The sequence below is a fragment of the Macrobrachium nipponense genome, chromosome 10, assembly GCF_015104395.2.
Source record: "Macrobrachium nipponense isolate FS-2020 chromosome 10, ASM1510439v2, whole genome shotgun sequence".
NCBI classification, from domain to species: Eukaryota; Metazoa; Arthropoda; class Malacostraca; order Decapoda; family Palaemonidae; genus Macrobrachium; species Macrobrachium nipponense.
Window position 1 is genome coordinate 50,381,463 of NC_087204.1, and position 13,782 is coordinate 50,395,244.

The window sequence follows — 13,782 nt, forward strand, 5'->3', positions numbered from 1 at the left end:
TCAAAGTTACCCCGGCCTGGGGTGCTGCATAGTACATATTAATTTATTAATTTTTTACCCTGGCTCCTAAGGGTTAACCATGTCAAAATCCCTATGAATTTTGAATGTCTTCATGATCTGAGAAGACCCCAGCTGGACTAGGCTGGTAAGTTTCATAAGGGGGTCAAGGATGCCTTGTCTTCTAAGGAAAAACAGAGCCACTTTAGTGGGTGCTAATAATTTCCTCAGTTAGTTTGCAGACACATAACATCTAGATTTATGTGCAGATAGTGGTTTCAACATAGGTCTGACATCTTGACTGGTATAAATAGGCATGACTTAACAAAAATGGGAGAGAGACATTTTTGATCATGAGAAGATCTTTTCTTCTTCTTTCCCACCGTTATCCCTACATTAAAGGGTTGGTTGCCTGATGCGCCTTCTCCACTGCCTTCTATCAAAGGCATCATCCTCCACCAACATCAGGGATGGATTATTGTTTGGCAAAGGGGTTTTTACGATGGCATGCCCTTGCTGTCATCAACCACAGTTATTGGCAGTGGGCCTCGCCTTTGACTAATAAGGCAGGTGGTTTCCACAGTAATTGGTAGTGGGCCTAGCCTTTTACTGAAAAGTAAGACTGCAAGGCAGCATTTTTCACTGTTATTGACGGTGGGCCTAGCCTTTTACTAAAAAGTAAGACTGCAAGGCATCAGCTGTCCGTTTAGTCACCTTTTATGACATGTAGGACCTACGGTGGTAGTATTCTTACACCCCTACCACAGGTTCATTTGATTATGAGAAGATGGAAGATATCTAATACGTATTCATGGATGCTTGTTTTATCCCACAGCTGTACAGATAACCAAACGTTTTCAGTGCTGAGTAATCAGACTAAACTTTCACTACCCTAATTAAATAGAGAGCTTGTTGCCTGTGCTGAATGGAGTTTATTTCTCAGTAAAAATAAAAAATGAATACTATCTTTGGATATACCAAAAATCTTTGAATATAAAGTATTTTATAAATGAGGGCAACAGTACTTAATACATACTTTTAAAATATAGTAATTGAAATTTAGAAATTAACAGAATTAAGGTGTAGAGATTAAAAAAATGATTGATATCTCAAAAGATTGGGGTGGTTTGGAGATGTGTTAAGGAAGGATGAGGCACAGCAGTTGGTCAGGAAAGCAGTAGCAGGATGAAGGCTGGTGAGAGAGAGTAAAATAGATGAAGGCCTAATTCAGGTAGAAAGTGAATAAAGCAATGGAGAGACCTCATTTCAGTCCAACCCTATGAAGGGAAAAGCTGCAGTAAAAAAGCTTATGATGATGAACTACAGAACAATCACCTGTACTTCCCAAAGTCTGAAGAAAAATTTAAGAAAACTAACCTGTTGCAAACACAGATGTAAGTGGATCATGCATAATTTTAGCTTCTCTTTTCGCTCTGTGGCGATCTAGAAGCAAACGACCAACAACAACAAATAAGAAGAGTAAAAGACCAACGCACAGTCCAACCATCAAGTACAGGACAAACTTTTCAAAATTTCCTGAAAAAAAGAGCACTTTATGAATAGTTTGCATAATCAAATCAACAGACCTTTACAAATTAGTACAATTTGGATACACTGATACACAGGTGTTGCCTAATTTAATTGCTAATAAAAAACTTGACATTCCAGTAGTCATATGAACAAAGAGTGATTTTCTTAAAATTCTATTAAAATAGTTATGTACACATTTTTTATAATTCTTTGCATTCTTACCGTGATAAAAATAGCCTTGAAATAATCAAAACCTATTAAGTCCTCACACCATTTTTTATTCCAGTGTCAACATAAAAGTATACCCAGAAATAACCGGTAAAGGTTATGATTTCAATTAAAACGTGTGGAAGGACCAATACTTACTACTCTTAATAATTTCTTGGGCCACAGAGCCAGTGGGAGGTAGAGGAAATCCAACGTACCAGCTATTTAAACACTGCTTTTTTTTTAATTTAACAGAATGATTTCCTTATGTTTTCTAAACTTATTTTGTCTAATTCCTTATTACTGGTTAGGAAAATGATGTCGGCAAACTTGTCTTAAAATTAACATGCCTACGTATAACTGGATATCAATATAAATATGAAGACATGTACCAAAGAATTTAAGATATTATACTTACTTTTTATAAAAGCAATGGCTTTCATCCACTCAGTCAAAAAACCTATTGCTCTGTCTTGTGAGCCAGACAGTATAGTTACAGTACAGTTGATGAGATCAGGACGCGCCCTTGGAATCCCATCGCGTGGATAATCATTCCCAGATGGTAAGACGTTACTCCCTAAAAGAAAGAAAAAAGTAATTTTTATGTTAAATTTTACCATGGTAGTAGAATTATACTTTACATATTTGTAATAAGCCATGTAAAATCATCATCATTGACTGCCCTGACCTACCTACCATGATACATTATTATTCCTGTATTATGAACAGTAGTTTAACCAGACCACTGAGCTCATTTATGTTTTTACTAACAATAAATTTAAATTAAGTAACTTACCCAGTAATTATATAGCTAAAAATTTCTACAAAGCAGCAGCTAGAATTTTGAAAACTGGTGAGTTGTGCTATCTCTAGTGGCTAGGTGACATGCCCCACCCACTTTCGGGATAGAGAGGAACAACTAGTAAATATGGTCTCAATTTGTTTCTGCTGGCTGATGGTTGTAGTTCAACTGTTAACTCTAGCTGAATTTTGGAAATTCGTTCCATCATTGTTGTGTTATCTTGTGTGGTGGAGTATTCTGATTTTGTATTGCCTTTAGGCACATTTAGACAGTTAGGCTCTATCATTTTTTTATTTTGACCTTTTATTGACGATTGTGACTGCCGATAATGACGTTTTCGGACTTTTACTTAGTATGTCGGACTTGAGTAGTTCCGGTATTAGGTATTGCAGGAAAGGCTGCAACTCGTTTGACTAAGGAATCCTATGATTCACACACTATTTGCACTGATTTTAGGGGACAAGTTTGTTCAACAGACATTAGATGTGATGAATGTTAAGACTGGGACTTGCATAAATGGAAGACCTTGAAATCACATTTACCAGATTCGCAAAGCTTTACTTAGCCAGGAATCCTGTAGGATATTATTGATGATGATAATGTTGTTGAACCTGTTATTGCCTACTGATCCTGTTCCCAACTTTCAACCTGCTCCCTTAATTCCGAATCCAACACCATTGCCAGTCTCGAAAGTAGGATTGATAAGAGGTTTGAATCTGTTGCCGAATTTCTCTCTTAGTTAGCTTCCTCTGTTAAGGTATTAATGGATGATAGGATTTGTTTCGGAGTGTATGGTAGCTCCTAGTGTTGGTGATGTGTTAGTGGAGCACCCAGTGGTGTCTAGTGCAAGTGCAGTGTATGAGGAGGTGGCCTACCAGGCCGCTGATTCTCATAGGCTAAGGTCAATGACACACTCCCAAGCAACTGAGAGGAGTCAAACTAGGAGTCTAAGGGAGGTTGGTCGAGTCTGCCCAGGTTGTCGTGCCCTCTGCTGAACCTGTTGCAAAATCCCAGGTTTCAGCTAAACGCCAATGGAAAGGCATTTTTTTGGACGTTCACCAACTTTCTTCAAGCTTGAATGAGTTTTCGCCTCTGTCAGTGACATTTTTTGGATGCACAAGGGTTGTATCCCATTCACCTGTGCCATGTAAGAGAACTAGGAATCCACCTTCTAGTCCTAAGCTTTCCCCACGGTCACTCGGACAGTCCAGAGCAGTTTTCTTCTGGTTTTCTGGTTGTAGAAAGTCAGAATGCTCTTTCTAAGCACCCATCGTCTCACAAGCATTCCTTATCTCGGAGATTGTTGTCGCCAGAGTGTCCTCAGACTCCTGGTGCGCTTTTATTGTGCCTGAGCTCCAAGGAGTGTCTCAGCGCCCATTCCTCCTCCCTTTTCGGATCGGGCGTTCTTGTCAGAGCTTTCTAAGTGCCCGAGCACCCTGATGTGTCTGAGTGTCCTTCTGCTGCTAGACGCTCAGTCAGGGTTACCTCTTTGGCTGCAGTACAGTACCTGGAAGCGCCCAAATGCACCCTCCTTTGGAATCGGAGAAAGTTATTTCTCATTCAGTGGAAGCTGCTTCTGGTGGTCTCTCAGCCTCTTCATCAGTTCGTCAGCCAACCTCCCTTCAGACGGCTCCATCTGTAGGCCTGCAGGACCCTCCTTTGGGGGAACCTATTTAGGGCAAGCTTGAGTATTTTAGATTTGCTGAAGAAGACTACTACTGCTCCTCAACCAACAGTTCAACCTCCAGTCTCAACCTTGTCCTCTGTTTCCTCAAAGGAGGAAGGGGATGAGAATCAGGATTCTTGTTCTTCAGCCTATTCTTCCTTGCTGAAGTACCTTCTTTCAAATTTTTCGGATTTCTTTTTTCCAGCGACTACATAGGTGTCTGCTTTCATTTTTCTTATGAGAGCTCGAGTACTACAGGATCCTGCCTTGCTTCCTAATTTAGTGCTGTCTGCATCTTCCCAGAAAGCCCTCTAAGACATCGACGCCTGGATCAGGGTAAGGCCATTTTTTGCTTTCCACCTATGAAGCTTAATAAGAGAAGGTATGGGTAGGCTTAATAAGAGAAGGTATGGGTATTATGTCACAGGTGAAGCTGCTTCTTTGGGAGTTTCTGCTTCCTCCCAGGGGGACTTCTCCGGACTAGTTGATGCTGGAAGGAGATTGGCTTTTCTTGCAGCTAAAGTTATGTTTAGCTAGTCAGAGATGGCTAACCTCTTAAAGTGTGTTTTTAAAGTTTTTGAGGTATTTAATTTCCTTGACTGGGAGGTAGGAGCACTCACCTGTAAGATTAGGGAATGCCCCGATATTGCTGATTAGTTTTCTTCGGACTGGCTGGGGTCCTGTCATGCATTGATAGGGGAGTAAGGGATGGTTCTCTGGAATCAGCTTCCTTATATACAATGGGGATTATTAAGAACAGGGAACAGTGGTGTTCCTTTACTTCTAAGGGCGTAATACCCTTACAGAAGTCAGCTCTTCTATTCTCGCCCCTGTGCAAGCAACATTTGTTTCCACAGGATGTTGTTCTGGGGATTTCATTGGATCTCCAGAAGAAGTGTACAGAGGACCTTCTCACTCAAGTCTTCTAGACATCCTAAAGTAGTTTCGTCTACTCTGACTAAGACACTTGTCTCCCCTTCATACACGTCCCTTTCGTGGCAACCGACAAAGGTCTTTTTCTAGGTCTTACTTGGAAGGTAGATTTATCTCCAGAGCAATTAAGTTGTCGTCCTCAAAGTCCACAGGATGTAAGTGATCAGCATGGCCTCCGAACTCCAGTAGGGGCCATGTTCCTTTTCTGGGAGAAATGGAGAGAGAGAGAGAGAGAGAGGAGCAGAGCCTTGGATTATCAATGTTTTGAGAGAGGGGTATTGGATACCATTCAACCAAATGCCACCTTTATCAAACTCTCCAGTGCCATTGACAGCCTACTCCAAAGGCTCAAGGAAGGCTTTAGCTCTCTCAAAAGAAATTGTCTTGTAGAAAAAGGAGTAATAGAGAAAGTTGTAGACCTAAACTCCCCAGGCTTTACAACTTTTTTTGTGGTGCCAAAAGTGTCGTGGCTGGAGACCCATCCTTGACATAAGTGCGTTGAATGTCTTCGTTTTGAAGATAAAATTCAAGATGGAGACCAACCCGTCTGTTCTGTCATCCATCAGCCAGGGAGATTGGAGGACGTCCATAGACTTGCAGGACGCATACTTTCACGTCCCGACTCACCAGGAATCATGGAAATTCCTGAGGTTTGTCACCGGAAAAAAGGTTTTCCAATTCCGTGCAATATATTTTTGCGTGTCAACAGCACCACAAGCCTTCACAAGTTCTTGCCCCTCAAGTGAAATGGCTACCTCTGTTGGGAGTAAGGATTTCCCTGTACTTGGACGATTGGTTTCTTCCGAGTCAAATCAGAGCAGAAATGTCTGGAGGACCTCCAAAACTCTTCAGTTAGCCCAAGAGTTGGGCTTAAAGATAAATCATCACAAGTCTCAAATGATTCCCTCACAACAAATTCTTTATTTAGGGATGATGATCGACTCTCAGAGTTTTCGGGTTTTACCATCTCCAAAGAATTCATTCGTCTGGAAATGGTAGTGACTTTAAAAAAAAAAAAAAAAAAGGTAAAGAGCAGGCTGTTGGAAGGTTCACCTGGGTCTTCAACATTTCAAGGAGAAAGTAGCAGGCACAGTTGTAACGATACACTTGGACAACACAACTGCCCTATCGTACATAAAAAAATCAAGGGCAACTCACTTGTTCTCTCTTTATGAGATGGCAAAAGAGCTCCTGCTGTACGTAGACCTAAATCATACGACTCTATTGACGAGGTTTATACAAGGGAAACTCATTGTTCTAGTGGACGAATTAAGCCGCCAGAAACAAGTTTTACCAAGAGAGTGGACTCTGGATTAAAGAGTTTGTCTAGCCCTTTGGAAGTTGTGGGGAACCCCAATCTTAGACCTATTCTTCACATCAAGAAACAACAGGCTTCCACTGTTCTGTTCTGTGGTTCCAGATCCCCTAGCATGGGTAACAGACGCCATGCTACAAGATTGGGCAGGGAAACATCTGTATGCTTTTCCTTCCCTGTCCATGGGTAGATATGTAATCAACAAATTCCAGGAGCACCGAAATGTGTCCATGATTTTGATAGCTCCCATTTGGCTGACAAAAGAATGGTACCCAGACCTTCTCGAACTACTGGCGGATTTTCCAAGATGTCTTCTGTAAAAGACTGGTCTTCTCAAACAACCCCACTTCTGGCGATTCCATCAAGGGTTGTTTTCTCTGGCCTTGATCGCATTCTTACTGTCAGGAAGCTCCTGCGCAAGAAGGGATTTTCAAACATGGCTGCACAAGCTATCTCCAATTGCAGATGAATCTCTTCTGAAAGAGTATATTAAGCTAAGAGGACTACTTTTAGGACATGGTGCAGAGAAAACAGGGTATCGTCTTCTCAGACATCTGTAAATTAAATAATAGCAGGTTTTCTGCTATTTCTGAAGAAAGTGAAAGGTTTGGCCACATCAACTATTAAAGGCTATAGAGCACGTTGAGTTTGGTTTTCCGACATAGAGGCTTAGATTTATCCTGCAACCAAGAGTTGTTGGACTTAATTAAATCCTTCGATACGAGGCAGAAGGAAGAGGCAGTGGTTCCCTGGCATTTGGATATTGTATTAAAATGGTTCTCAGGCTCACGTTTTGAACCATTAGATACTATCTCTTTGAGAGATCTTATAAGGAAAATCCTTTCCTAGTAACTTAAACTACTGCTAAAAGGATTAGTGAAATTCACGCTTTAGATAAAAAGGTGGGTTTTTCAGGAAAGAATATAGCATCCTTGTTTTCTCTGGGCTTCTTAGCTAAAAACAAGACAATCTCTAGTCTGTGGCGACCAAGAGACAGTTTTATGTCCTGTGAGAGCTCTGAAGTTTTACCTTCACAGGACAGAAAAGATATGAGGCCCATCATCTTCGTTGTGGTGTTTCGTTCCAAATCCCACACGGCCACTGCCCAAGAATGCCCTGGCATTCTACCTATCTAGGGGAGGACAATTCTGTGTAAAGTAAAAGCTCATGAAATAAGGGCCGTAGCCACGTCCTTGGCTTTTAAGCATAATTTATCTCTCTTCAATTTTTGCAGACGACCTTCTGGAGGTGTAGGACAGTCTTTGCATCGCATCATCTTAAAGAAGTGGAAACTGTCTATAGTAATTGCAGTACTTTGGGTCCTTTTTCGTTGGCTGGCATGGTGTTCGTGGAGGAAGTATAGGTGGCATCCCTTCCTTCATTTTCTTGCCTTGAATTACGGTGTTGGATTTTATGGGAGCTCAGGGGTACTATGTACAGGAGTACATTTTTAATTTTGGCGGCACTAGGTGATGTTTGTTTGTTCTGTTGTGTTGTTACGTACTGTGCCCTGGGTAGGGCACCTTGTTCTTGCCAGCAGTTGGAATCCGCCTTACTACAAGACACCCGCTATATAGTAGGTGACCTTCGGCTTTACCACCGTGCTTTAATGAGCGCCATCTGGAGGCAGTATCTTCATGATGCAGCTCATTTATCAGGTAAGGAACAACAGGCATTATTGCAATGCAACCAATCTTATCTAAGTTCAATTCATTATCTTTACTGTGTTGGAATAGAAGGATTCATGTTTTCCCACCTCCTATCAATGTGGGAATCAATTATATGATTAGTACTGGATAAGTTAATTAAAAATGACATTTTTATAATTAAGTTTTATTTATACTTACCCAGTAATTATATGATTGGAGCCCTCCCTCCTCCCTTCCCGTGAACCTAGGCATATACAGATTGAGACCATGTTTTCTAGTTATTCCTCGCTAGCCCCAAAAGTGGGTGGGGCTTGTCACCTAGCCGCTAGAAATAGTGCAAGTCGTGAATTTTCAAAATTCAAGCTGTTGATTTGCAGAAACTTTTAGCTATATAATTAATTGCATCTCCTTAAAAAATGTTTAATTGGTAATAGACAATTGTACAGTACATATTACCATGATACAGCTATGTATTCAATTTGCCTTAATACTTTTAAGTAAGAATGCTGTAAATAGTAGCATGAAAATAGAAATTTTATAATAATTTTTTTTTTTTTTGTAATTACTTACCTCTCTATTAAGAGTATTTCCCGCATCAGGCAGGAAGATGACAGTGTGAACAGCAGAAAATTAATAGGATAGTTTAGTTTGAAATGTCTACTGACCCATCCCTTTCAGGTGGTTTGAGCATCTATAGTTTTCCATGGTTTTTTCTTCTGTCCACATAAGTGAGGAGGTGGGACACATAATAGAGAAATTATTTAAAAAATAAATTTTATTATAAAAAGTTCCACTTTTGAAATGAATCTTACCTCTATAATGACAGCGCTGATTATCACATTGAACAAAGGAGGTGGGAAAGGTGCAAGGACAAACTTAATAACCCCCAGGAAAACCATAAAATTCTACCAGGAATAAGATGCTTCTTGCTTAACAATTGGCATCAATCTGCTGGTACTGCTGCCAAGTGAGGACTAATTCATTAGCTAGCAAGACCTCTGAACAATGCTGGAGGTTCCTAGCTAGGAATACTACACACACACCAATGCAATTGGGACACAAGGCCTTGTGCCTAGGGTAACGAGCAACAAAGTTAAAAGAATGAAGGCCCTTACCTAATACAACATGCATTCCTTCATACTCCCCAAAACTCAACAGTTTTTTTAACTAATACAAAACATTCGAGTAAAGCTATGCAAATTGTGAGTTACATTCTCCACTGCACCACACTAACAACTTTCTCCAGAGTAAGATTCTTAAAGATACTGAACTTGGTTTTACTGTTTGCACATCATGAAATCTTACTGCAAGTAGAGGTAAAAAATTTGAGTCTAGATTTGTGTGTGCCTCTCTGACCAGAGCCTTGAACAGAGAAGACATGTCATTCTTTACAAGGGTTGTCTGTTCAAGGTTAAGTCAGGTTTCCTAGGGTTAAAAAAAAAAAAAGTTTGACATTTCATCTGATTTCCCTAGTCCTTTGCAAATGCATATACATATAGAGAGAGCTCTGACTGGACATAGGGAAATTTCTATTCCATCTGGCATCAAAGAGGACAGACTAGGGATCACGAAAGAACGAGGCAGGGGATGTGACTTAAAGTCATTCTTGGCCCTGAAAAGGGCTAGAAAAGAAAAGAATGCTCCATGGGTAGTAAAGCCCACAGGCATGAAAAATCTTGAAGCTTGGTGACTTTTTGCCATGGCCAAGGCTAACAAAAACAGTCTTCACTGTCAAATTCTTAAGGGAATTCATGCTCACGGGCTCAAATGGGGCATGCATAAATACTTGAGCACCACAGCCAAATTCCAGCCCAGGGTTTATTTGGAGACTTAGGAATCTCAATTTGCAAGGAACGGATAGCGTTCTTCACATCCATGTTTGATAAAACATCTAGGCTAGTATGCCTATATACAGAAACTAACATGTGCCAATATCCTTTAATCGCCAGGACTTAAAAATGTCTGTTGTAGTGTAAGTAAAGAAAGAATACAATTTATTCACAGAGGTATGGGCACAAGAAAGCCTTCTGGTGGATCACCAAGCCCTATAGTATACTGCTCACTGTCTTTGATACAGTGCATTAGTTGACTCCCTACGTGAGTTAAGGATAGACCTGGATTCCTTCAAGTCCTGACTGTTTGAGATCTTTCCTTGATGAAAGAAGCCTTAAGAAATCAACTAACAGAGGAAGGAGATCTGGGATCACTCTGTGTGGCCACCAAAGGGCCATTAAAGTTGTGTGAATTCACATTCATATGGAAATTCCCTAGCACCCTTCATATAGCAAAGAGGGGAGGAGCATAGAGGTCTGGTCTAAAAAATTGCGTTGACTCCCCAAACCTTGGGATTCTGAACTGGAGAACAGTACACTTGCCAACAATTGTTGAACCGGGTGGCAAACAGGGCCATTGGAGGAGTGCAACATAGCTTCCACAGGTCCTTGGAGACTTGTGGATGCAAGGTCCATTCGGAAGACAAAATCTGGGCCTCCTGCTTAGTTCTGTGCCACAGAGTTCGTTTTTCCTGACATAAACTGGGGCAATGGAAGGCTCTTCCTTTCCTCTGACCAAGTGAGAATGTGACTTGAAAGATGGAGCAAAGCTTCTCACTTTGTGCCTCCTTGACTGCTCAAATATGCCAGCACTGTTGATTTGTCTTCCTCCTCCCAAATCTTTTGTTACCAAAAACAGGCAGTTGTAGAACCCTGGTGATGAGTTGAAGACTACTTCTACAGCTCCTTTGAGTCCAAGAGTCTTCCTCCTCCTGCAGGATCTGGAACTACTTCTCATTGTGGAGATAAGAGGAAAACTTTAAAGGAGAATTGGCTAGAGGAGGCTGGGGGACAAAGGGAATGGTGTATTCCTCCTTCAATACCTACACCACCCAGGGATCTGCCTCCAGATCCTGCCAAACCAAATAAAAGAGGCCCATTCACCCTCCTACTGGGGACTAAGGCTTAATGCATAATTTTTTAACAGGAGCTTGTTTTTTCTAGGACACTTATTGTCCTTCCTGAAAGCCCTAAGGGCTGGCTTGAAAGCCCCAAAGACTTACCCATTTGCCAGGGGGAACCTTGAAACTTTGCGTTGACTGCAGAAGCAGCTACTGCTGTGATTGTGTATACCAATATGTTTGAGCGTGATGTAACAAGGATCTGGTTTCCTCTTATTCAACCTCTTGCACTATCGTACCTAATGCTGGTGTCCAGTAAAGAATGTAAGGAGTGATTATATAAATAATAGCAGTATCAGTTTAGTAAAAGTTATTTTATTTTTATTTTCTGCATTGGAGCTGATCTTAAAAAACTGCTGAGGGGAAGATAATCCAGTCTGCTCTGGTATGTGACAGTAGCAATCATAGAAGGATCTGCATACACTGAACCTTGGCACTGAAAAGGTGATCAAGAGCACCTAGCAGCAGCTTGAGAATACCTTGAATCCTTTCTCTGCAACTGAAAAGCGGCCCAAGGTGTCCACGATGTTGAATGCAGTTGAAGAAAATGGCTAGAATGCTCAGGAGTAGTCCAAGTCGACAAAGAAGGGAACCGAGACTGGAATCGTGATCCCTGTGAGCGAGCGCTACAATGAGGTGTCCACACATTATGATGAACCAGCATAGTCTGACTGCCCAGGAGGCTGAGAAGAAGACAACAAACATCTGCCACCCGGCAACAGACTAGTGCTAGGGAAGCATTCAGCATCAGGCAAGCACCTGCTGTCAAGCGTGTCTGATGGCAGGTGAGATTCTGATGTCAGGCAAGTATCCAGTCAGGTGAACACATATCATAAGGAGAATGCCTCCAAGAGAATACTGAATCATCTTGCAAAGGAAGACGGGAAGATCCCAACAGGGATCACTATGAATACCAGGCCTCCAGCAAGGCTTGGGGATATAGAATCAGATATTGAGTGTGTGCACTTATACTTGCCTTGCTTATTTTTTTACAACTGATTGCCAACCTGTCTGTGACACGTGCCAGATTGGCCACAGGAAGAAGACAATGGGGCACAAACCACTTCCACTCCAGGACATATCCTGCTTCCCTGTACTCTAACAGTAGGAGCATCACAGGGCATGGCTAAGGTATGGCTAACAGGGAGGGAGGGCATTGGCACTTCCTCTGCTGTAAGAGGGGAACCTGAAAAAGGAAGACTAAATTGGGCTATTAAAGCAGCAAGTGTCGAGGAGGTTACCTCCATAAACTTTTCAAAGTACAAGTAAGAGTAGCTACATCGGGTTCAACATGCCAAAGCTCATAGCTGAACAATACAGGGAGCATTGAGAGAGGAGAACATTTTGAAAGAGAGCATTACTGGGAAGACAGGTAGAGCAGGAAGAGCTGCTATCTGAAATGATGTGAAAATATGAGACACTTTTGCCTAACCTCAATTCCAGCCCTAGAGTTAGAAGAATCTTTTTTATCTGTCTTTCCTATACTTACCTGCTTCTTGCATCTGTTTATATCAACTCTAAATAAATATTCATTATGTCATCTGACCAACCAATACTCTGATTACTACAGCGATCATTAAAAGAACAATCTTTATTCCTACACTTAACACATTGGATGTGACCATTGTAAACTGAGAAGTAAAGCCAGGTATTGAACCTCTTACCTTACAGACTTGAAAAGCCTTCTCTTTCTCCTCTTTGGATGATATCCTATATAATGACATAGAAAAAAACGAAAAACCAAACCATATCCAGATAATGATCTAATCATCAATGAAATCACATGAACACTCAAATGTGTCCTCGCAGGCCGATGACAGAGAAACTGAATGGAAACTATAGAAGCTCAAACCACTTGAAAGAGATGAGTCAATTAAAAGCTCAAACTAAACGATCCTACTAATTTTTTACTTTTCACCTTCTATTGTCTTTCTGCCTGATGCGGGAAATACAGCTACCATAATAGAGATTTGAGATTCATTTAAAAAAAAAAACATGATTTTCTCTGGGTTCTAAATTATAGTACATTATTCCTTGGTAGTATGAGTTTTACTGAAGACTGTAGCCACGACGTTGGAGGTAACGTGATCGCCCAGGCCTGGGCCACATCAGAGATTTATCTCCATGAAAGGTACATTGAGTTCAAATTAAATAGGTCATAAAATCATATTATTACAAAGCTTAACATTTAGTTAATAAATAATGGTATCTTGTGCACTCAAGAACACATTCTAGTACTTTTCTGATGTTGACAATGTATTATTACTGAAATAATTGCATTTATACCTGGCGTGAAGACAGTGCAGACAACAGTGCTCCGTCAAGATTGACAACAAACCACAACAAGCATGTCATTTCTGTCTCAGTTTTAACTCATGACACATACACAACTTAAATATAAGTAATAAATTAAAATCGATCAAAAAACATCACTGATGTTCAGATTTTTTTTTTTTTTATCTTATGGCACCAGATTACTGAAACGAAATTGAATTGCAATCCAAGTTTCAGCAGCCTTTTTTTTTTATTTAACTTATCCCCATTCTTTACTATATTTGATATCATATAAACCATGTTTCTCATACAGGCAGTCCCTTGTTATCGGCGGGTGTTCTGTTCTCGGCGGGGTATTGATAAGTGAAACCCACCATTAACCAAAACTTGGTGATTTATGGCGCCAAGTTTTGGTTAATGGTGGCTCTGTTAGGTATGTTATGGTGCCATACTCTA

At 40.8% G+C, this 13,782-nt stretch overlaps 1 protein-coding gene across 6 annotated transcripts in view; it reads right to left on the reverse strand.

Moving 5' to 3' along the window:
* LOC135223611 (protein eva-1 homolog C-like) overlaps window positions 1-13,782 on the reverse strand; it is a 391,840-nt gene that overhangs the window by 102,743 nt on the left and 275,315 nt on the right. For all 6 annotated transcript variants that reach the window (XM_064262216.1, XM_064262213.1, XM_064262217.1 and 3 more), the window contains exons 8-9: window positions 2,153-2,311; window positions 1,375-1,533 (exon numbers count right to left, since the gene is read on the reverse strand). In XM_064262216.1, the coding sequence (XP_064118286.1) occupies window positions 1,375-1,533; window positions 2,153-2,311 (318 nt within the window). The remainder of the gene's footprint in view (window positions 1-1,374; window positions 1,534-2,152; window positions 2,312-13,782) is intronic.